This window comes from Sphaeramia orbicularis, unplaced genomic scaffold (genome assembly GCF_902148855.1).
Source record: "Sphaeramia orbicularis unplaced genomic scaffold, fSphaOr1.1, whole genome shotgun sequence".
Classification (NCBI taxonomy): domain Eukaryota; kingdom Metazoa; phylum Chordata; class Actinopteri; order Kurtiformes; family Apogonidae; genus Sphaeramia; species Sphaeramia orbicularis.
The window spans coordinates 1-24,372 of record NW_021941475.1 but is presented as its reverse complement, the minus strand read 5'-3'; the positions used below and the strand labels follow the sequence as shown (position 1 = coordinate 24,372).

Genomic DNA, 24,372 nt, shown 5'->3' with positions numbered 1-24,372 from the left:
AAACTCGGTTATTTGTGTATTATTAGCAGTAGTGTGTTCTGTTTCAGGCAGATGGATTTGGTGTTGGACACTTTTATCGGCTCAGTTTGTGTTTTTTTTCACCTGTGAAACCTCGTTCTGGGCAAACCAAAAAAAATGGGCGAAGAGGGGACTCAAGGCTTTCTCTGACATTAAAAAAGGCTGAAACAGTCCAAAGTACAGGTTGATACTGTGTTCAGACTACTCGGTAATCCTTTTAACGTGCTCAAACACACTGTCTCCCTCCCGTTCAACCGTTTATTTTCACCGTTGAACTGTTTACTTTGCTCGTGCTCGTCTTTTCACTCAGGCACTGCGCAGGACGCCTCTCTCCTCGGTCTCCTTTCTCCCGCCTCCCTCGAGCGTTGACCAATCATACGGCCGATATGCCCTTCTATGCGTGTGATTGGACGGATTCCGAGAAGGGTGGGTGCTCTTCTAAGACTCCGATTGGTGGGTGGGGCCGTCGCTCTCGCGGGTCCTCGGTCTGTCTATAAAACCGCAGATTCGGTGCGAAGTACGGTGAGACGAACCCTGCAGCTAACGGCTAAAGCTAACAGCCTCGCGCACACACACACTGACACGCGCACGGGCGTGCACGGTGGGGCTCCGTGCGTGCTGGGTTTAACGCGCTGCGCGTGTTCGGGGGTGTTTTGTGTATTTTTATTTTGTCCGGGCTCGTGCGTTAGCTCCGTGCTAGCTACTTCCTGTGTGTTAGCCGTTAGCAGCAGTTTAGCGGTGGTTTGAATTATTCATGAGGACGGCCCGGGATTGGTGGAGTCAGCGCTGGGGGCGGGGTTACACATGTACATAAACAGGTCTATTTGTGTCACACATGCGCATGCGCACGGAGACGAGCTGAGGAAGGAGGAGGCGCAGTGAGTAAAACTGATCAAGAATCGATTATTAGTGATTAATATCAGATCAATAAGAGTCTGTGTTTCTGTGGGAGGAGTCTAACACTTTTAGGTCTAGGGTCAGTTTAAAACTTTACTGTGTGAACATAAACTAAACTGAACTAAACTAAACTAAACTGAACTAAACTAAACTAAACTGAACTAAACTGGGCTGATTTGGACAGAACTTATGTTTTGTGTGTTATTAACCAGGTTTACCAGTGTTTACACCAGTGTTAACTAGTGTTTACCAGGTTTACCAATGTTTACACCAGTGTTTAAACCAGTGTTAACCAGGTTAACCAGTGTTGACCAGGTTTACCATTGTTTACACCAGTGTTAACCAGGTTTACCAGTGTTTACACCAGTGTTTAAACCAGTGTTAACCAGGTTTACCATTGTTTACACCAGTGTTAACCAGGTTTACCAGTGTTTACACCAGTGTTTAAACCAGTGTTAACCAGGTTTACCAGTGTTTACACCAGTGTTAACCAGGTTTACCAGTGTTTACACCAGTGTTTAAACCAGTGTTAACCAGGTTTACCAGTGTTTACACCAGTGTTAACCAGGTTTACCAGTGTTAACCAGGTTTACCAGTGTTTACACCAGTGTTAACCAGGTTTACCAGTGTTAACCAGGTTTACCAGTGTTTACACCAGTGTTTAAACCAGTGCTAACCAGGTTACCCAGTATTTACACCAGTGTTACCCAGTGTTTACACCAGTGTTACCCAGTGTTAACCAAGTTACCCAGTGTTTAAACCAGTGTTACCCAGTGTTTACACCAGTGTTACCCAGTGTTTACACCAGTGTTACCCAGTGTTTACACCAGTGTTGCCCAGCGTTTAAACCAGTGTTACCCAGTGTGAACCAGGTGGGTCCTCTTAGACCAGGTCCTAAACCAGCAGGACTTCACTGGTACAGGATAAATGCACAGACTCAAACAGGAACCATCTGGACTGAACATGTCCAAAACCTCCTGAATCCTTCACAGTTAAAAAACAAACATGCATCTGTAGTGGCCCCTCCCACAAATACACAACCAACCAATCATAAATCAGGGCCTCTGTGCATTCCAACTACCACATCCCATCGTCTGATTGGCTCCGTCAGCTGCCACTCCCACTGACCCCGCCTCCCCTCTCCCTGCAGATCGCTGTGATTGGCAGACGGGTCCAAGATGATCAGGATGTCATTGGACAAAGACGCCATCCTTCCCCTGGAGGTGCCAATCAAAGTCAGCCCCGCCTTCCCTCCTACAGCCAGCCTGTCAGAGCCGCCGCAGCTCACCAAGTCCCGCCCATTCTGCACCAAAAATGGCCTCCAGTCGTGCGGTAACGCCACGGTGCCGCCTCAGCGAATGGGGAAGAGGCGCTACTCCATGGGTGTCGGCTTCAAGGGGCTGGCCAAGCGCCGGCGCCACACCACCAGCGACAGCCAATCGGATCACATACTTCCGAGTCACTTCCTGTTGGGCGGGAACATCTTTGACCCGTTGAACCTGAACTCGCTGTTGGACGAAGACGTGAACAGGTGAGAGCGACTCTGCTGTCCCAGGATGCATTTCAGCAGCAGACGTCCAATGACAGAGCGCCACACGGGTTCGACAGCAGAACCAGGAGGCGTTCTGAGGTCCACCTCTGAGGTCCGCCTCCAGGTTCTACTTAGGCGTTCTGAGGTCCGCCTCCTGGTTCTACTGAGGCGTTCTGAGGTCCGCCTCCAGGTTCTACTGAGGCGTTCTGAGGTCCGCCTCCTGGTTCTACTGAGGCGTTCTGAGGTCCGCCTCCAGGTTCTACTGAGGCGTTCTGAGGTCCGCCTCCTGGTTCTATTGAGGCGTTCTGAGGTCCGCCTCCAGGTTCTATTGAGGTGTTCTGAGGTCCGCCTCCTGGTTCTACTGAGGCGCTCTGAGGTCCGCCTCCAGGTTCTATTGAGGCGTTCTGAGGTCCGCCTCCTGGTTCTACTGAGGCACTCTGAGGTCCGCCTCCAGGTTCTATTGAGGCGTTCTGAGGTCCGCCTCCAGGTTCTATTGAGGCGTTCTGAGGTCCGCCTCCTGGTTCTATTGAGGCGTTCTGAGGTCCGCCTCCAGGTTCTACTGAGGCGTTGTGAGGTCCGCCTCCAGGTTCTATTGAGGCGTTCTGAGGTCCGCCTCCAGGTTCTATTGAGGCGTTCTGAGGTCCGCCTCCTGGTTCTATTGAGGCGTTCTGAGGTCCGCCTCCAGGTTCTACTGAGGCGTTCTGAGGTCCGCCTCCTGGTTCTATTGAGGCGTTCTGAGGTCCGCCTCCTGGTTCTACTGAGGTGCTCTGAGGTCCGCCTCCAGGTTCTATTGAGGCGTTCTGAGGTCCGCCTCCAGGTTCTATTGAGGCGTTCTGAGGTCCGCCTCCTGGTTCTACTGAGGCGCTCTGAGGTCCGCCTCCAGGTTCTATTGAGGCGTTTTGAGGTCCGCCTCCAGGTTCTATTGAGGCGTTCTGAGGTCCGCCTCCAGGTTCTACTGAGGCGTTCTGAGGTCCGCCTCCAGGTTCTATTGAGGCGTTCTGAGGTCCGCCTCCAGGTTCTACTGAGGCATTCTGAGGTCCGCCTCCAGGTTCTATTGAGGCGTTCTGAGGTCCGCCTCCAGGTTCTATTGAGGCGTTCTGAGGTCCGCCTCCAGGTTCTATTGAGGCGTTCTGAGGTCCGCCTCCTGGTTCTATTGAGGCGTTCTGAGGTCCGCCTCCAGGTTCTATTGAGGCGTTCTGAGGTCCGCCTCCTGGTTCTACTGAGGCGCTCTGAGGTCCGCCTTCTGGTTCTACTGAGGTGTTCTGAGGTCCGCCTCCAGGTTCTACTGAGGCGTTCTGAGGTCCGCCTCCAGGTTCTACTGAGGCGTTCTGAGGTCCGCCTCCAGGTTCTACTGAGGCGCTCTGAGGTCCGCCTCCTGGTTCTATTGAGGCGTTCTGAGGTCCACCTCTTAGGTCCGCCTCCAGGTTCTACTGAGGTGTTCTGAGGTCCGCCTCCAGGTTCTATTGAGGCGTTCTGAGGTCCGCCTCCTGGTTCTATTGAGGCGTTCTGAGGTCCGCCTCCAGGTTCTATTGAGGCGTTCTGAGGTCCGCCTCCTGGTTCTACTGAGGCGCTCTGAGGTCCGCCTTCTGGTTCTACTGAGGTGTTCTGAGGTCCGCCTCCAGGTTCTACTGAGGCGTTCTGAGGTCCGCCTCCAGGTTCTACTGAGGCGTTCTGAGGTCCGCCTCCAGGTTCTACTGAGGCGTTCTGAGGTCCGCCTCCAGGTTCTACTGAGGCGCTCTGAGGTCCGCCTCCTGGTTCTATTGAGGCGTTCTGAGGTCCGCCTCCAGGTTCTACTGAGGCGCTCTGAGGTCCGCCTCCAGGTTCTATTGAGGCGTTCTGAGGTCCGCCTCCTGGTTCTATTGAGGCGCTCTGAGGTCCGCCTTCTGGTTCTATTGAGGCGTTCTGAGGTCCGCCTCCAGGTTCTATTGAGGCGTTCTGAGGTCCGCCTCCTGGTTCTACTGAGGCGCTCTGAGGTCCGCCTTCTGGTTCTATTGAGGCGTTCTGAGGTCCGCCTCCAGGTTCTACTGAGGCGCTCTGAGGTCCGCCTCCAGGTTCTATTGAGGCGTTCTGAGGTCCGCCTCCTGGTTCTACTGAGGCGCTCTGAGGTCCGCCTTCTGGTTCTACTGAGGTGTTCTGAGGTCCGCCTCCAGGTTCTACTGAGGCGTTCTGAGGTCCGCCTCCTGGTTCTACTGAGGCGTTCTGAGGTCCGCTTCCTGGTTCTACTGAGGCGTTCTAAGGTCCGCCCCCTGGTTCTGCTGACGGAGCCGACACCAGACGGGTCACATGATCTCACCTGTGTTTTTTATGGACAGTGTTTGTTTACATTTAAGAAACTGTAAACAATAATAATGAGCTCAGCGTCTGTTTATCCCTCTGGTATCCAGGTGCACCTTTTAGGCATGCTTTGTACTTCGTTTTAAAAAACTTCATATTATTTTTCACAATTTAAATAAGGTTAGAATTCAACAGTTGTTCATTTGTGCACGATCTTTAAATTCTGTCCACCAACTCAAATGTGCACATTGTAAACAACAGAAAATGACCAGACTAGCATCTGTCTGCCCAGTGTGCATAAAACGCACTATTTCTAACATTTGATCTGTATGATTAGGACTGAGCTGGATTTACAAAAATAAAATCAAATTAGAGCAGAAAAATAAATCAGTATATAATATTTAATAGTTGGATTTATAGGTGTGCATTTTTAGCACACTTGGTGACAGATGCTAGTATTTTTGAACATTTGACCTAGTGCCAAAAATAATAATAATGCAAATTAACAGTGTTGGAGTTAATCACTGACATATGCCAGGATGAAAAAATCTAATAACATGTGATCCACTTTTTATGGAGTATACTGAAAAAAACATTTTTGTGTTTTTTTGCATCAAAAAAATGGTTTGTTTCCATTACAAACACGGCATTTAAAGGGTTAAAGAATGTGACAGTTATTAAATATTTGGTATTTTTATTTACAGCTCAAGTTGATGAAATAGTAAAAAGGGTAAAAGAATTAAAAACAAACTGTATGAACATTTTTTTGACATTATTCCACAAGTGTGTGAAAAAGGCACACTTGGTGCTCAGTAAGGGCCTTGGAGGACGGGATACCAGAGGGATAAAAAACCAGCTGACCTGGAACAGTGTGCACCCTGAGGCAGCTGAGGCTCATGGGTAATGTAGTACCAGGAAACAGCTGCATTTCAAATCAGTCCAAATCACAGGTGTCAAACATGCGGCCCGGGGCCCAAATTTGCCCCCCCCCCACCCAACAAACTGGGTACGGTTACATGATGTTTTTTAAATCCAATTTATTTTTCCAGAAGAAATTAATCCAGAACTAAAGTATTTTCTCTTCTGTTTCCATGGAAATGTTAAATCTGAATAAAGGTTTACATGAGAAACGTTTATTGGGTTCACAGCCCTTCTGTTAGCTTAGCCCTTCTGTTAGCTTAGCTTAGCCCTTCTGTTAGCTTAGCTTAGCCTTTCTGTTAGCTTAGCCCGTCTGTTAGCTTAGCTTAGCATAGTCACTGCATTTCCATGGTCACACATATCCAGTTTTTTAAAGGTGATTTGTCGTCTTTTCTCAGTGATTTTGTGAAATCCGATTCTCTCTAATTATTTCTTCAGATCTGCGACTTACTGCACTCATATAATCTGTGGACTGTTGTGTTGACGGAAGTTGGAAAATCTTTTTGTTGAAGGGATGCATGCACTAAATTGGCTTTGCTTTAGCGTTTTAGCTTTGCATTAGTTTTTATTTCCCAGATTTTCTTCCTGCAGTAAGTCACATGACCATGATCTGAGCCTCAGTGTGTGATCATATTGACCCCAGCGGACTAAAGGAATGATTAGGGAGAACTGAACTGACCAAAATCACTCCTAAAATACTACAAATCACCTCTAAAAGCCTGGCTACGTCTGAGCAGAGGAATGAAGCCATTATGCTAAGCTAGGCTAAGCTAAGCTAACGTTAGGGCTGCAGTTCAAACTGTTTGTCCCACTTGTGGAACTCATTAGTTCAGGACAAATGAATGAATCCAAAGCCAGTGTTGAACTGTTCCTTCAGGGTTTTCCAGGCTGGTAGATCCCATCAGAATATTCCACTGGAACGCTTTGGGAAGACTAGACTGCAGTGCAGATTCTTCCACCAGCGCAGAATGTGTGCGTCATCGCCACAGGACAAGACACTGAGCATGTGCAGAATGGAAGGAATAAAGTCCAAACGGAATAAAGGCTTTACATGTCCAGGAAGAATTTAGAGCGCAGTTAAAAGAGGATTAAACCACTGACTTTAATCAGGTTTAAATTTAATCTGAACTTTTCTTTTTCAACTGGAATAAGGTGTTTACATGGACATCTGAAATAGGATCCAACCTGTAATCAGATTAAACCAGGAAGTAAAGTTGTCATGGAAACGCACAGAATAACCCATAAATAATGACGACAGATTTTCTTTGTGAAAAATTATGTGGAAAAAATTTTAGTGAAAAAAATAACATTACACTGTGAAAATATTAACATTTACAAAACTATTCTTTCACAATAAAATGCAAATAAATGCATAAATAAAAACACAGATGAACAACCTGAACTGTGCAGTTTGAACAATATTCTGTCTGTTCCTAAATGTTTGGTGCATTTATGGATCCACTGGGATCTGCAGTTGTGTTCATAATAATAACAGATTTAATATTGTAGAAATAGTTCAAATTTTAGTTCCAAACTCCAAAATTTGAACAATATTCTGCCTGTTCCCAAATGTTTATGGAACACTGTGTGTACATGTACATGTAGAAATAAGAAGTCCAGGCAGAAGAGTGTTCAATTTGCACTAATTTTTCAAATGAAATTTCTGTTTTTTTCAGGTTATTCACATCTTTTTTTGTAAAATGTAAATATTTTCATAATTTAATTGGGGTTTTTTGAACTAAAACAAAATGAAAAATCGGACCAATGTCCCTGTATCTTACCGTCCAGATTCAAAGCTTTGGTAAATGTATCCAGATCCATTTATTCTCCCCCAGTTCTGTGTATTTATTCTATTACAGAAATAGTCCATGTTTTGCTCATATTCAATCAGATCTGTAAAAAATTCAAATTCACACTTGATATCATTGATACTGATTTATTGGATCAATCCACTTCCTATCTGTTATAATGGGAACATTTTTCAAAGTTGCACCAAATCCAGAATCAGATCTGAATCCAAATAATTTCAGTCCCTTGTGTTGACATCATCATACAGAAGCTGTAGACCAAGTCTGAAGTCAATCACAACTGGAGTTTAGGAGAAGAAGACCATTGAAATGTTTTCCCCATAAGAGCCCATGTTAAATGTTGCGTCAGTTCCACATCCAGAAGAAGATCCTGATCAGCATGTGGACATTATGTTTGGGTCATCTCCCCATCAGGGCTGGACTGGAGACATTTACACTGGAGATCATTTAGATTTACTGAGTTATTGCATCCATCCACTTCCTATCTCTGATAATGGGGACAGTTTTCAAAGTGGCACCAAATCCAGAATCAGATCCAGATCCAAATAATTTCACTAACTGTTGTTGACATCATCATACAGAAGCTGTAGACCAAGTTTGAAGTCAATCAGAATTGTAGTTTTGGAGAAAAAGACAATTGAATTTTTCATAACAGACGACAGACGCTAACAGCTGTCAGCTGGTACGATAAAAACATGTGTTTGTTATTTACAGGTTCTTCAGTCATTCTTTTACTGGTTCTGGTCCACTGCAGATCAAACTGGGCTGAATATGGACCTGAACTAAAATGAGTTTGACAGACCTGATTTAAATTAAACCCCTCCCCTTCCCCCATAGGGCGACCAATCAGGAGACGCCAAAGTGTTCGCCTCTGCCCACGAGGGGCGGAGCCCCCGTGGAGATCCTGGTCCCCCGAGACATCACGGACCCCCTGAACCTGAAGGGAGGGGGGGAGAGGGGGGCGGAGGGAGGGGCGGTGCTCCTGTCACCCCTAAAGAGGCGGAGACACCGGAACCGCCACCACGGAGGGGGAGGGGCAGGGGGAGGAGACACGGACAAGGAGGCGGTGCCTGCCCGACTGTTTCCAGCTCTGACAGGTGAGTCACCTGGTCCTAACCCTGGAAGACCCCAGGGGGCGGAGCCTGTCACTAACGGCAACGACGACATGTTAAATATCAGATAAATAAAGGAATTCAGTGATCAATGAAAAGTCTAAGAAATAAGAAGTATTTACATCATCTGCAGAACCTGTACTGTTACAGTTACATTATTACTATTACTAGTAATTATTAATAATAATGATAGTGATAATATAATAATTATTATTATTATTATAAGTATAATAATTATTAATAATAATAATTTTAACATAATGCCAGTTAATTAATATTTCAGACAGAATTCTATTGTTTTAAATCCAATAATAATATAATACATATTACAGTCGATTAGGTTTGGTCACTTTAAGACTCATGTTGAATTTTTTTTTACAGCATAATGAAACTTATGTTGGATTCTACTTCCTGTCTCTGCTGTCTCCACTTCCTGTCTGCTGTCTCCACTTCCTGTCTGCTGTCTCCACTTCCTGTCTCTGCTGTCTCCACTTCCTGTCTGCTGTCTCCACTTCCTGTCTCTGCTGTCTCCACTTCCTGTCTGCTGTCTCCACTTCCTGTCTCTGCTGTCTCCACTTCCTGTCTGCTGTCTCCACTTCCTGTCTGCTGTCTCCACTTCCTGTCTCTGCTGTCTCCACTTCCTGTCTGCTGTCTCCACTTCCTGTCTCTGCTGTCTCCACTTCCTGTCTGCTGTCTCCACTTCCTGTCTCTGCTGTCTCACTTCCTGTCTGCTGTCTCCACTTCCTGTCTGCTGTCTCCACTTCCTGTCTCTGCTGTCTCCACTTCCTGTCTGCTGTCTCCACTTCCTGTCTCTGCTGTCTTCACTTCCTGTCTCTGCTGTCTCCACTTCCTGTCTCTGCTGTCTGCACTTCCTGTCTCTGCTGTCTCCACTTCCTGTCTCTGCTGTCTCCACTTCCTGTCTGCTGTCTCCACTTCCTGTCTCTGCTGTCTCCACTTCCTGTCTCTGCTGTCTCCACTTCCTGTCTCTGCTGTCTCCACTTCCTGTCTGCTGTCTCCACTTCCTGTCTCTGCTGTCTCCACTTCCTGTCTCTGCTGTCTCTACTTCCTGTCTCTGCTGTCTCTACTTCCTGTCTCTGCTGTCTCCACTTCCTGTCTCTGCTGTCTCCACTTCCTGTCTCTGCTGTCTCCACTTCCTGTCTCTGAACCTGGTTGTTTGCGTTGCAGTTCCTCTTCTGTCCAGAGAGGGCAGTGTCCCTGTGTCTCCGCTCCCCTGTGAACTCAACACCGCCATCACCTGTCGAGATGATGTGGTCCCACCCCCGATCTTGCCCAGAAGACACACCCACCCTCCTCCAGGCCACACCTCTAAGCCCTGTCACCAGCGGCGACGGCGCCGAACAACCTCCACCCGGTCGGCAGACGGTGCCAATGCCCACGGGGTTACCACGGCAACGGCGGCATCTCAGCCAACCAAATTCCAGACGCCGCTGGTGGGAGGGGCTAAAGGCAGCAGGTGAGAAAAGACAACAGATAATGACTTAATTATTAAACTATCAATTTATATACTCAGGTCCGCCTCCAGAGGGCGGGGTATAACTGTATACCGCCTCCTGCCCCAGAGGGCGGGGCTATAACTGTATACCCCCTCCTGCCTCAGAGGGCGGGGCTATAACTGTATACCCCCTCCTGCCTCAGAGGGCGGGGCTATGACTGTATTTGTACAAAGTGACAGTTTAAATAAGTTTATAAATTAACCTGTTGTTCAGTTGGTGTGACCTGGTTGAAGATGCTGCCATCTGATTGGCCGTCAGTCACATGACCTGTGTGATGCGGTCTGAGATGCTGCCGTCTGATTGGCCGTCAGTCACATGACTCGTCTCTCCTCAGGTGTGGCGGAGCTGAGTCGGGCTGTACTCGGACACCACAGAAGAAGAAGGACAAACACCGCTACCAGTACGGAAACCGCAGCCGTTACTATGGATACCAGGGTTTCTACGGCGACCGGAGGGAGGGCCGCGTGGGGGCGGAGGACGACCCCCGCCTGCGGCTGCTGGAAGCCGATTGGTTCAGGGACAGGAAGGTGCTGGACGTGGGCTGCGGCGCCGGTCACATGACGCTGGCCGTGGCCCGGAGGTTTAACCCCGCCCACATCCTGGGGGTGGAGCTGGACAGACGGCTGGTGCACGCGGCCAATCAGAACATCAGACACTTTATGTCACATGATCTGGTTGTGGAGGAGAGGAGGAGGGGCCGAGCGCTCCTCCAATCAGCCACCTCTGCACATGGGGCGGCGGCCGAAGGCGAAGGCGAGGTGAGTGTGACGCTCAAACGGTGACGGTCTGTTCCTGTTGACGTCCTGTTCCTGTTTTCACCAAACAAACAAACAAACCTGCAGATCCAGACGGTGCGTTCACTGACACCACGGGATTCACACTGTGGTCCTACAGAAGCTGTGACCCGGTCCATGTAGACCTGCACCTGGTTCTGATGGGTTTAGTGCACTGGTTGTCATGGTTAAATACTCAGAATATTATGCATGAGTAGATGTGGGCGTGTCTGTCATGTGGTGGGCGTGTCCGTCTGAATGTTTGTTGGTACATTTCTGCGTACTGATGACCCTGGTGCCCCCCCCAGGTGGAGACGGGGGACTTTGAGGACCTGATGGAGGACTTCCACTCCACCCTGTCCCTGCGGTCCTTCCCCACCTCCTTCAGAGTCACCCGGGGTCCTCTCTCAGCTCCGCCCCTCCTCCTGTCGGCTCCGCCTCCGTCTGTTCGTTTCCCAGACAACGTCACCTTTGTCCAGGTGAGTGCGTCCTCAAACACCTCATGGAGGCGGAGCTTCGCACCCACCGTCTCGTGTTTAACGACGTCTCGTCCAATAGGGCGACTACGTGTCAGAGCAGGAGGTGTGGCCCGGGCGGGGCCAGTATGATGTCATCTTGTGTCTGGGCGTCACCAAATGGGTGCAGCTGCAGTCGGGCGACGGGGGCGTGGTCAGACTGTTCAAACGGGCCTATCAGAGCCTGTCGTCGGGCGGATTATTCATCCTGGAGCCGCAGCCGTGGAGCAGCTACGGACGAAGCAAGAGGATGTCGGTGAGAAACACACGACATGTGTACGACGCGAAAAATATATACGATGTATGACACGAAAAATATATGATATATAATACGAAATATATATACGATATATGACACAAAAAATATATACGATAGATAGTACGAAAAATATATACGATATGACACAAAAAATATATACGATACATAATATGAAAAATATATACAATATATGACACAAAAATATATATGATATATAATACAAATATATACGATATATGACACGAAAAATATATATATGACACAAAAAATATATACGATATATGACACGAAAAATATATATATGACACAAAAAATGTATACGATATGACACGAAAAATATATACGATATATGACACAAAAAATATATACGATATATAATACAAAAATATATACGATATATGACATGAACAATATATATGATATATAATACAAATATATACGATATATGACACGAAAAATATATATATGACACAAAAAATATATACGATATATAATACGAAAAATGTATACTATATGACATGAAAAATATATACGATATATGACACGAACAATATATATGATATATAATACAAATATATACAATATATGACACGAAAAATATATACGATATATAATATGAAAAATGTATACTATATGACATGAAAAATATATATGACATGAAAAATATATACGATATATGACACGAACAATATATGATATATAATACAAATATATACGATATATGACACGAAAAATATATACGGTGTGACACAAAAAATATATACGATATATAATACGATAAATGTATACTATATGAGATGAAAAATACATACGATATATGACACAAAAAATATATACGATATAAGACACGAAAAATATATACGATATGACACAAAAATATACGATATATGTGAAAAATGTACACTATATGACATGAAAAATATATACGATATATGACACGAAAAATATATACAATATGACATGAAAAATATATACGATATGACAAAAAATATATACGGTATATAATACGAAAAATATATACGATATATGACACGAACAATATATATGACATATAATACAAATATATACGATATATGACACGAAAAATATATATGACACAAAAAATATATACGATATATGACACGAAAAATATATATATGACACAAAAAATATATACGATATATGACACGAACAATATATATGATATATAATACAAATATATACGATATATGACACGAAAAATATATATGACACAAAAAATATATACGATATATGACACGAAAAATATATATATGACACAAAAAATGTATACGATATGACACGAAAAATATATACGATATATGACACAAAAAATATATACGATATATAATACAAAAATATATACGATATATGACATGAACAATATATATGATATATAATACAAATATATACGATATATGACACGAAAAATATATATATGACACAAAAAATATATACGATATATAATACGAAAAATGTATACTATATGACATGAAAAATATATACGATATATGACACGAACAATATATATGATATATAATACAAATATATACAATATATGACACGAAAAATATATACGATATATAATATGAAAAATGTATACTATATGACATGAAAAATATATATGACATGAAAAATATATACGATATATGACACGAACAATATATGATATATAATACAAATATATACGATATATGACACGAAAAATATATACGGTGTGACACAAAAAATATATACGATATATAATACGATAAATGTATACTATATGAGATGAAAAATACATACGATATATGACACAAAAAATATATACGATATAAGACACGAAAAATATATACGATATGACACAAAAATATACGATATATAATACGAAAAATGTATACTATATGACATGAAAAATATATACGATATATGACATGAAAAATATATACGATATATGACACGAACAATATATATGATATATAATACAAATATATACGATATATGACACGAAAAATATATATGACACAAAAAATATATACGATATATGACACGAAAAATATATATATGACACAAAAAATATATACGATATATAATACAAAAATATATACGATATATGACATGAACAATATATATGATATATAATACAAATATATACGATATATGACACGAAAAATATATGATATATAATACGAAATATATATACGATATATGACACAAAAAATATATACGATAGATAGTACGAAAAATATATACGATATGACACAAAAAATATATACGATACATATATAAATATACAATATGACACAAAAATATATATGAATATAATACAAATATATACGATATGACACGAAAAATATATATGACACAAAAATATATACGATATATGACACGAAATATATGACAAAAATGTATACGATATGACACGAAAATATATACGATATATGACACAAAATATATACGATATATAATACAAAAATATACGATATATGACATGAACAATATATGATATATAATACAAATAGATACTATATGACACGAAAATATATATAACAAAAAATATAACGATATATAACGAAAAATGTATACTATATGACATGAAAATATATCGATATATGACACGAACAATATATTGATATATAATACAAATATACTATATGACACGAAAAATATAACGATATATAATATGAAAAATGTATACTATGACATGAAAAATATATATGACATGAAAAATATATACGATATATGACACGAACAATATATGATATATAATACAAATATATACGATATATGACACGAAAAATATATACGGTGTGACACAAAAAATATATACGATATATAATACGATAAATGTATACTATATGAGATGAAAAATACATACGATATATGACACAAAAAATATATACGATATAAGACACGAAAAATATATACGATATGACACAAAATATACGATATATAATACGAAAAATGTATACTATATGACATGAAAGATATATACGATATATGACATGAAAAATATATACGATATATGACACGAACAATATATATGATATATAATACAAATATATACGATATATGACACGAAAAATATATATGACACAAAAAATATATACGATATATGACACGAAAAATATATATATGACAAAAAATATATACGATATATAATACAAAAATATATACGATATATGACATGAACAATATATATGATATATAATACAAATATATACGATATATGACACGAAAAATATATATGACACAAAAAATATATACGATATATAATACGAAAAATGTATACTATATGACATGAAAAATATATACGATATATGACACAAACAATATATATGATATATAATACAAATATATACGATATATGACACGAAAAATATATACGATATATAATATGAAAAATGTATACTATATGACATGAAAAATATATATGACATGAAAAATATATACGATATGTGACACGAACAATATATATGATATATAATACAAATATATACGATATATGACACGAAAAATATATACGATATATAATATGAAAAATGTATACTATATGACATGAAAAATATATACGATATATGACATGAAAAATATATACGATATATGACACGAACAATATATATGATATATAATACAAATATATACGATATATGACACGAAAAATATATATGACACAAAAAATATATACGATATATGACACGAAAAATATATATATGACAAAAAATATATACGATATATAATACAAAAATATATACGATATATGACACGAAAAATATATACGATATGACACAAAAAATATATACGATATATAATACGAAAAATGTATACTATATGACATGAAAAATATATATGACATGAAAAATATATACGATATATGACACGAACAATATATACGATGTGACACAAAAAATATATACGATATATAATACGATAAATGTATACTATATGACATGAAAAATACATACGATATATGACATGAAAAATATATACGATATATGACACAAACAATATATATGATGTATAATACAAATATATACGATATATAACAAGGAAAATATATACGATATATGACACGAAAAATATATATGATCTGACACAAAAATATACGATATATAATACGAAAAATGTATACTATATGACATGAAAAATATATATGATATATGACATGAAAAATATATACGATATGACACGAACAATATATATGATATATAATACAGATATATACGATATATGACACGAAAAATATGATATATGACATGAAAAATATATACGATATGACAAAAAATATATATACGATATACAATACGAAAAATATATACAATATATGACACAAAAAATATATATGATGTATAACACGAAAAGTATATACGATATACACACATATAACCTACATGTGTGTGTTTGGTAGGAGCTGACGCTGGTGAACTCCAGGAGTGTGAGGCTGAAACCAGAACAGTTCACCAGTTTACTGACAGAAGGAGTGGGATTCACCTCCTATAGGCTACTGACACACACAGGTATGTACGCAGGGACAGACGGGGACACACACAGGTATGTACACAGGGACAGACGGGGACACACAGGTATGTACGCAGGGACAGACGGGGACATACAGGTATGTACGCAGGGACAGACGGGGACATACAGGTATGTACGCAGGGACAGACGGGGACATACAGGTATGTACGCAGGGACAGACGGGGACACACAGGTATGTACGCAGGGGACAGACGGGGACACACAGGTATGTACGCAGGGGAGAGACGGGGACATACAGGTATGTACGCAGGGACAGACGGGGACACACAGGTATGTACGCAGGGGACAGACGGGGACACACAGGTATGTACGCAGGGGACAGACGGGGACATACAGGTATGTACGCAGGGACAGACGGGGACATACAGGTATGTACGCAGGGACAGACGGGGACATACAGGTATGTACGCAGGGGACAGACGGGGACATACAGGTATGTACGCAGGGACAGACGGGGACATACAGGTATGTACGCAGGGACAGACGGGGACATACAGGTATGTACGCAGGGGACAGACGGGGACACACAGGTATGTACGCAGGGGAGAGACGGGGACACACAGGTATGTACGCAGGGACAGACGGGGACATACAGGTATGTACGCAGGGACAGACGGGGACATACAGGTATGTATGCAGGGACAGACGGGGACACACAGGTATGTACGCAGGGGACAGACGGGGACACACACAGGTATGTACGCAGGGACAGACGGGGACATACAGGTATGTACGCAGGGACAGACGGGGACACACAGGTATGTACGCAGGGGACAGACGGGGACACACACAGGTATGTACGCAGGGGACAGACGGGGACATACAGGTATGTACGCAGGGACAGACGGGGACACACAGGTATGTACGCAGGGGACAGACGGGGACACACAGGTACACACAGGGGACAGACGGGTACACACACAGGTACACATGGAGGGGACAGATGGGTACACACAGGTATGTACACAGGGGACATACAGGTACACACACAGGTACACATGGAGGGGACAGATGGGTACACACACAGGTACACATGGAGGGGACAGACGGGGACATACACAGGTACACACAGATGTACACACAGGGGACAGATGGGTACATACACAGGTACACACAGGGGACAGACAGGTACACATACAGGTACACACAGGGGACAGATGGGTACATACACAGGTACACACACAGGGGACCGACAGGTACACATACAGGTACACACAGGGGACAGATGGGTACATACACAGGTACACACACAGGGGACAGACAGGTACACATACAGGTACACACACAGGTATGTACACAGGGGACAGATGGGGACACACACAGGGGACAGACGGGTACACATACAGGTACACACACAGGTGCGCACATAAGGACACACCCACAGATACAGGTACTCAAATCAGCTATGGTTGCCGTGGTTACCTAATCCCGCCTCCATGTGTTTCCAGGTAACCAGCGTCCCATCTACCTGTTCCACAAAGGCCACACCCACAGGAAGTAATGGGACTTTATCATCCTGCTGTTTCCATGGTGACGACCACGAACTGTGATCCCGGCCGACTGACGACGGGACAAATGTGATTGGATGACACAGCCGTCGTCTCACAGCTGATTGGCTGGACTGTTGGAGACTGTGATTGGCTCGTTAGGACGGAGCCTTCTGGACCTGGACACTGATTGGTGACAAACAGGAAGAGACACGTCTTCATTTCACTTTGGATTGAGGTTTTTTATTTTTTTCTTGAATAAGGATGTTGAACAAGCAGCCGAGTCTGAAATGAAAAAGTCGCATAACAGGACAGAGTTTGGACGAACGAGTGGACCTGGAGCTTTCAGACACAAACCTGCGCTTTTTTGTAAAGTCTGCCGTCATGATTTGTAAAAATAAACTCCGTCTACATCCAAACGTTGGCTCGTTTTCTGTGTGAGATAGACCGACCCTCAGACTTCACAGGAAATAGACAGGTCCTTCAAACTTTTAAACATAATTGTACCAGAGCTAGCCTTGGGCTAATTTACATCTGCAGTCCAACACACAGGAGTCTGGCTAACGCTGCTAACCCTTAACACTGCTAAATCTTGCTAACGTTGCAAACTTTAAACATTGCTAAATCGTGCTACGTTGAATCAAACTAAACCCATGTTTACACGCATCAGTTCAACAGAATTCAGTTTATTGTTGAAATCACATTTGGATTTTTAAAGTTAAACATTTAAGTGAATATTGGAAAAATAACTGAATGATACATGTTTTATACATTACATGTTTTAATGTCACACGTTACAAAGGTTTAATAACTTTATAAACTTCAAATTCATTTTATATTTATTCCTTTTGAAAGAAAAAACTCACATTTAAAAGTTTGTTTAAAGTCGTTAAATATCAGTGACTCTTCACACTAATGATCTGAAACGTTCTGTTCAGAGGCTGACGATGACTGACAGCTGTCACTAGGACAAGGGGTGTGGCCTCTGTCACAGCCCAAGCACCAGCCCCGCCTCCTCTGTGTCGTAACCATGGTGATGGCTGTAATGCTGCAGGTCAGAGGTCAGCCCCTCCTCTGAGCCCTGGTCAAAGTCAGGCTCCGCCCCTCCCACTGCTGCTGCTGACATGGCCCCGCCGTGTGTCAGAACCCCGCCCTCCTGTGCAGAGGCTCCACCCACAGCCTGGTGACGAGATCGACTGAAGAGGTGGTGAAGGCTCAAGAGCAGGGTCTGAGGGGCGGGGCCATAGGAGAGGGGTGGAGTCGAGGGGGTCAAAGGAGAGGGGTGGAGTCAGGAGAAATGGGAAGGGTCAGGTAAAGGGGGAGGAGTCAGGTGAGATGGGCGGAGTCAGATGAAGGAGTGGAGTCAGGATAGATGGGTGGGATCAGGTGAGATGGGCGGGGTTAGATGAAGAGGTGGGGTCAAGTGAGATGGGCGGGGTCAGATGAAGGGGTGGAGACAGGAGAGATGGGAGGGGTCAGATGACATTTGTGAGGTATAGTATGTGCTCCAAAAAATGAAATTTTAGTTAAAATTTTTATTTAACTTAAAACAGTTTTAAATCATCCCAGATATCAACAAGTCATTTATGAGGTATTTAAGTGTGTTATAAGCAACTTTTGAGGGGGAGGAGTCAGGAGAGATGGGCGGGGTCAGATGAAGGGGTGGAGCCATAATGTTAATTCTATAGAGTTTTAGTGTTTTGTTGTTTTTTACGTTGAACCTGTTTCCCTCCAGTTTTTACGTCTTGTTCTGTGTGTGTGTTTGTGTGTTTTGTGTGTTTGTAATTTGACACCAGGTCACAGGTCACATGACTCACCCGGTGCTGGTCCTGGTCGCTGTCGTCTCCGGTGTCTTCATGGGAGTCTGTGTGGGTCTGTGGGCGTCCCAGCAGAACCAGTCCATCTGACCACGGAGACGCCTGGGTCCTGTTGGACCTGAACCGGACCTGGTCCAGGATCTGGACACACAAAGACAGGAAACACATGGACCCAAAGGTCACCTGGGGGTCATACATGGACCCAAAGGTCACCTGGGGGTCACACATGGACCCAAAGGTCACCTGGAGGTCATACATGGACCCAAAGGTCACCTGGGGGTCACCCAAAGGTCAGAGGTGACCCTGTTGTGGGTCTTTGAAGGCCTCACCTCCTCTGAGTCCATCTGCTCCACAGCCTGAAGGAAAGAACCACAACAGACCATCATCACCATGGCAACAGGAACGACAGAACGTAGAAGTACGATGGAAATATTTGCATCTACATGGACTTCATCATCATAAACATCATCATCGTCTTCATCCTGGTCGTGGTTCCTGAACCGACTCATGGACGTAAACATTAGTTCAAGCGGATTTAAAGGAAAATAATAAAAGAAAAGAAAAATTATGATAAAAACAAACGATGGTCAAACACAAACGATGTTCTGGTCCAGGTGGAACAGACAGAACATGTGATGATTAAATATTAACGTTTGGAAATGTGGTGGTTTTCCTGGTTTAAACTGATCAGCGTTTGTGTTTCTCATTATTTCTGTTCTTCGTCTGTTTTGGACCAGACTGACTCTACCTTCTTCTTTGTTTGGACCCACCGGACCCACCAGACCGGGGTCCCATCGGACCCACCGGACCGGTTCTGGTCCAGGGTCCGTATGTTGGACCCCTGTTCTAGGTGCTGGTTGTGGTTCTTACCATGTCGTCCAGGTTCTGGGTCTGTTTCAGCTGCAGAGTTTCCTGTAAAAGAAAGCGACCAATCAGAGGTGGTTTGACAGAGGGGGCGTGTCCTGCCCCCAGTGGACCCTGACCTTTGACCTCACCACAGGAGCATGATGGGAAACGACTATCTGATCAAACAGCTGATTGGACAGGGAGGTTATTTATGTTTTTATAGGCCTGAAGAACCAGGTCTGGAACCAGGTTTAGAACCAGGTTTAGAACCAGGTTTAGAACCTGGTTTAGAACCTGGTTTAGAACCTGGTCTGGAAACAGGTTTAGAACCAGGTTTAGAACCAGGTCTGGAACCAGGTGTGGAACCAGGTCTGGAACCAGGTTTAGAACCTGGTCTGGAAACAGGTTTAGAACAAGGTCTGGAACCAGGTGTAGAACCAGGTGAGGAAACAGGTTTAGAACCAGGTTTAGAACCAGGTCTGGAACCAGGTGTGGAACCAGGTCTGGAACCAGGTTTAGAACCTGGTCTGGAAACAGGTTTAGAACAAGGTCTGGAACCAGGTGTAGAACCAGGTGAGGAACCAGGTTTAGAACCTGGTCTGGAACCAGGTCTAGAACCAGGTCTGGAACCAGGTGTGGAACCAGGTTTAGAACCAGGTCTGAAACCAGGTGTGGAACCAGGTTTAGAACAAGGTCTGGAACCAGGTTCAGAACCAGGTGTAGAACCAGGTTTAGAACCAGGTCTGGAACCAGGTTTAGAACCAGGTCTGGAATCCAGTGTGGAACCTGTGATGACCCCAGAGCTGTTCTCCATTGTTCCACTGGTTTTAAACTGTGACAGTCCAGTTCCATGTTGACACTGAACGTCACAGGCTGAGGATTGTGGGTAATGTAGTCTGAGGTTTGGACAGAGACCTGGGAGGACCATGTGACACCTGTGTCATGTGACCTCTCACCTCTGAACTCTGACTGGACTGAGAAGAGGAGGAGGAAGAGGAGGAGGAAGAGGGTCTCTGCCGGTCCTGGTCCTGGTGGTCTGGACCGGCTGAGGGCTGAAACACAAACACCACTGAGGTGCGTTTGTTTTGTTCATTAGGTGAAAAAACATGGATCTGAAACAGGAGGAACTCACAGACATCTGGGAGAGCTGCTCCTGGAGGTCCTGGAGGTCATGGGGGTCATGGAGGTCATGGAGTTCACCTGGAACCTGAGGAAACAGCTGCTCAGTTCAGACGATCCTGAAAATCTGCAGGTGTTAACGTTAAATTAAACAGCTGTGGTTCTAGAACCAGAGTTCTACCCTGGAGGAAAACCTGGTCCTGTTTGAATGATTAAAGGAGGTTCTAGGTACATGAGTGATCCAGATTAAAGGAGGTTCTAGGTACAAGTGATCCAGATTAAAGGAGGTTCTAGGTACATGAGTGATCCAGATTAAAGGAGGTTCTAGGTACATGAGTGATCCAGATTAAAGGTGGTTCTAGATAAGAGTGATCCAGATTAAAGGAGGTTCTAGGTACATGAGTGATCCAGATTAAAGGAGGTTCTAGGTACATGAGTGATCCAGATTAAAGGAGGTTCTAGGTACAAGTGATCCAGATTAAAGGAGGTTCTAGGTACATGAGTGATCCAGATTAAAGGAGGCTCTAGATAAAAGAGTGATCCAGATTAAAGGAGGTTCTAGGTACATGAGTGATCCAGATTAAAGGAGGTTCTAGGTACGAGTGATCCAGATTAAAGGAGGTTCTAGATAAGAGTGATTCAGATTAAAGGAGGTTCTAGATAAGAGTGATTCAGATTAAAGGAGGTTCTAGATAAGAGTGATCCAGAGTAAAGGAGGTTCTAGATAAAAGAGTGATCCAGATTAAAGGAGGTTCTAGGTACATGAGTGATCCAGATTAAAGGAGGTTCTAGGTACATGAGTGATCAAGAAAAGAGGAACTGACAGAACTGACAACAGAAGAAAAGACATAAACCACCAAAACAAAATGAACAAAAACAAGATGAAACATGGAAAAGTAACAAAGTACAAACAGTAGAACTGACGATAGTAACCACGGTAACCATATTAATGATGGTAACTATAGTAACAATAGTAACCATATTAACGGTGGTAACCATAGTGATGATAGTAACTGTATTAACAATATTAACGATAGTAACAATATTAACGATAGTAACAATATTAAAAGAAGTAACCATATTAACAATAGTAATGATCATAACGACAACAACCAAGAGGAAGAAAACACAGAGAAAGTCCAGAACAGCAACAAAACACTGAAGGAAAAAAAGAAGAAGAAGAAGAACATGAAGAACATGAACATGAGGTGAATCCAAACTCAAACCTGAAATCTGAAACCCACTGAATAAAGTAAATAAACTAAACCAGGGTCGACCCACTGAGTCCAGAACCACAACCATGGAAACCATGCAGAACCGGGTCATCCTAGTCAGGACCGGGGTCTGGACCTGAACCAGGCCTGAGACCTGGTCAGGGGGGTCAGGTTCTTACAGGTCTGGCCTCGTCCCGCGTCCACAGGCAGACCATCATCAGAACCAGCCACATCCTGGACCCGGCCAATCTGGTTCTGGGTTAGAGAGGGGTCAGTCCCAGCCCTGGGGGTCCTGATGGCTCTGGTGGTCCTGGTAGTCCTGGTGGTCCTGGTTGTTCTGGTGGTCCTGGTTGTTCTGGTGGTCCTAATGGTCCCAGTCCTGGTCCTGGTTCTGGTCGACCCGCTGTGATCCGTCTTTTATCGTCTTCTGCAGAAACGACCTGTCATTGTGTCCTCAGTTGCCCCGCCCACCTCCCACTCAAAGCCCCGCCCACCTCCCACTCAAAGCCCCGCCCACTGGCAGCAGCGGGCTGTGTTTGTCTGTTTACATGTAGAACCACCGAACAGAACCATAAACATGTGGTTTCTGGGTCCGGGCCGTCTGATTGGCTGTCAGACCTCCTCATCGTGGTCATCATGGTCATGTGACTGCGTGCTTTGGGTCATGTGACAGATGTGTGATTGACAGGTCTGACAGTAAACATGTTTCACAACCAGACGACCAAGATTCAGTTTATTTAAAAACAACATTTAGGTCTAAAACAGACCAGAACCCAGACCAGGACCAGAACCAGGACCAGCACCAGGACCAGCACCAGCACCAGGACCAGCACCAGCACCAGGACCAGGACCAGGACCAGGACCAGGACCAGGACCAGGACTCTAAACCTGTATTTTATCACAAAAATGTTTTTTTGATGCAAGGTTTTTGGGGTTTTTTTTCCAAACAGGTTTTACTGCTGTGACCTGGTCTAACCTGGTCTGACCTGGTCTAACCTGGTCTGACCTGGTCTAACCTGGTCTGATTTGGTCTGACCTGGTCTGATCTGGTCTGACCTGATCTAGCCAGGTCTGATCCAGTCCAACCTGGTCTGACTTGGTCTGACCTGGTCTAACCTGGTCTAACTTGGTCTGACCTGGTCTGACCCGGTCTAACCCGGTCTGACTTGGTCTGACCTGGTCTAACCTGAACTAACCTGGTCTGACCCGGTCTAACCCGAACTAACCTGGTCTGACCTGGTCTAATCTAGTCTGACCTGGTCTGACTCGGTCTAACCTGGTCTGACCCGGTCTAATCTAGTCTGACCTGGTCTAACCTGGTCTGACCCGGTCTAAGTCCAGATGATCATGTGACCTTCGTCAGTGTTTTTCTGACCGCTCCTCTGTCAGGACTACAGTACCCATGATGCTCAGCTGCAGTCTGTCAGATGCAGATCAAACATGGTGAATTGTGGGCGGGCTGAGGGCAGGGGGCGTGTCCGTGGTCTATGATGGACACACCCACCGCTGACATCACCACGCCCATTCGGAAATGGCTGGAAACACCAGGTCTGTTTGGAAACCCGACACCACAGGACTCTGACCCAGCTGATCTGAACGGGGCTCCGCCCACACCGGACCGACCGGGGTGTGGTCGCCATGGAAACAGACAGAGGCACCCGAGTCCATCTGAGACCAGCAGAACCAGAACCAGGACCACAGCAGAACCCTTAAACCTGAACCAGAACCCTTAAACCAGAACCAGGACCACAGCGA

At 43.7% G+C, this 24,372-nt stretch overlaps 2 protein-coding genes across 4 annotated transcripts; one reads left to right on the top strand and one right to left on the bottom strand.

Annotated features, from left to right (window-relative positions):
- The first annotated feature begins 508 nt into the window (after window positions 1-508).
- Window positions 509-18,032, top strand: LOC115415933 (7SK snRNA methylphosphate capping enzyme-like). 2 transcript variants are annotated; one of them, XM_030129615.1, is made up of 9 exons: window positions 509-896; window positions 2,066-2,446; window positions 8,284-8,532; window positions 9,739-10,032; window positions 10,407-10,830; window positions 11,154-11,324; window positions 11,404-11,616; window positions 16,004-16,112; window positions 17,583-18,032. In XM_030129615.1, exons 2-9 carry the CDS (start codon window positions 2,094-2,096, stop codon window positions 17,633-17,635), a joined length of 1,866 nt encoding a protein of 621 aa, XP_029985475.1. In that variant the 5' UTR covers window positions 509-896; window positions 2,066-2,093; the 3' UTR covers window positions 17,636-18,032. The 2 variants fall into 2 exon arrangements, with proteins under 2 accessions (XP_029985475.1, XP_029985474.1); XM_030129614.1 differs by having other exon boundaries at window positions 510-896; window positions 8,284-8,543; window positions 9,744-10,032.
- Window positions 18,033-18,040: 8 nt separating this feature from the next.
- On the bottom strand, window positions 18,041-22,968 carry LOC115415934 (uncharacterized). Of its 2 annotated transcripts, XM_030129616.1 has the most exons (7): window positions 22,797-22,968; window positions 21,417-21,491; window positions 21,241-21,336; window positions 20,309-20,350; window positions 19,768-19,794; window positions 19,439-19,579; window positions 18,041-18,849 (listed from the first exon to the last, which is right to left on the bottom strand). In XM_030129616.1, the coding sequence occupies exons 1-7, from the start codon at window positions 22,848-22,850 to the stop codon at window positions 18,610-18,612; spliced, it is 675 nt and encodes a 224-aa protein (XP_029985476.1). In that variant the 5' UTR covers window positions 22,851-22,968; the 3' UTR covers window positions 18,041-18,609. The 2 variants fall into 2 exon arrangements, with proteins under 2 accessions (XP_029985476.1, XP_029985477.1); XM_030129617.1 differs by lacking the exon at window positions 22,797-22,968 and having other exon boundaries at window positions 19,768-20,043; window positions 20,187-20,350; window positions 21,241-22,421.
- Window positions 22,969-24,372: the final 1,404 nt, after the last annotated feature.

What these genes read in the sequence shown, in the direction of transcription:
- LOC115415934 (XM_030129616.1), bottom strand. Translation starts at nt 22,850, where the DNA reads ATGTGGCTGGTTCTGATGATGGTCTGCCTGTGGACGCGGGACGAGGCC. An exon ending in AGTCCAGTCAGAGTTCAGAG is followed by an intron (nt 20,351 to 21,240) that starts GTGAGAGGTCAC and finishes TTTCTTTTACAG; the next exon opens with GAAACTCTGCAGCTGAAACA. An exon ending in GCGACCAGGACCAGCACCGG is followed by an intron (nt 18,850 to 19,438) that starts GTGAGTCATGTG and finishes CCCGCCCCTCAG; the next exon opens with ACCCTGCTCTTGAGCCTTCA.
- LOC115415933 (XM_030129614.1), top strand. Translation starts at nt 2,094, where the DNA reads ATGATCAGGATGTCATTGGACAAAGACGCCATCCTTCCCCTGGAGGTG. An exon ending in CGGCCGAAGGCGAAGGCGAG is followed by an intron (nt 10,831 to 11,153) that starts GTGAGTGTGACG and finishes TGCCCCCCCCAG; the next exon opens with GTGGAGACGGGGGACTTTGA. An exon ending in ACAACGTCACCTTTGTCCAG is followed by an intron (nt 11,325 to 11,403) that starts GTGAGTGCGTCC and finishes CTCGTCCAATAG; the next exon opens with GGCGACTACGTGTCAGAGCA.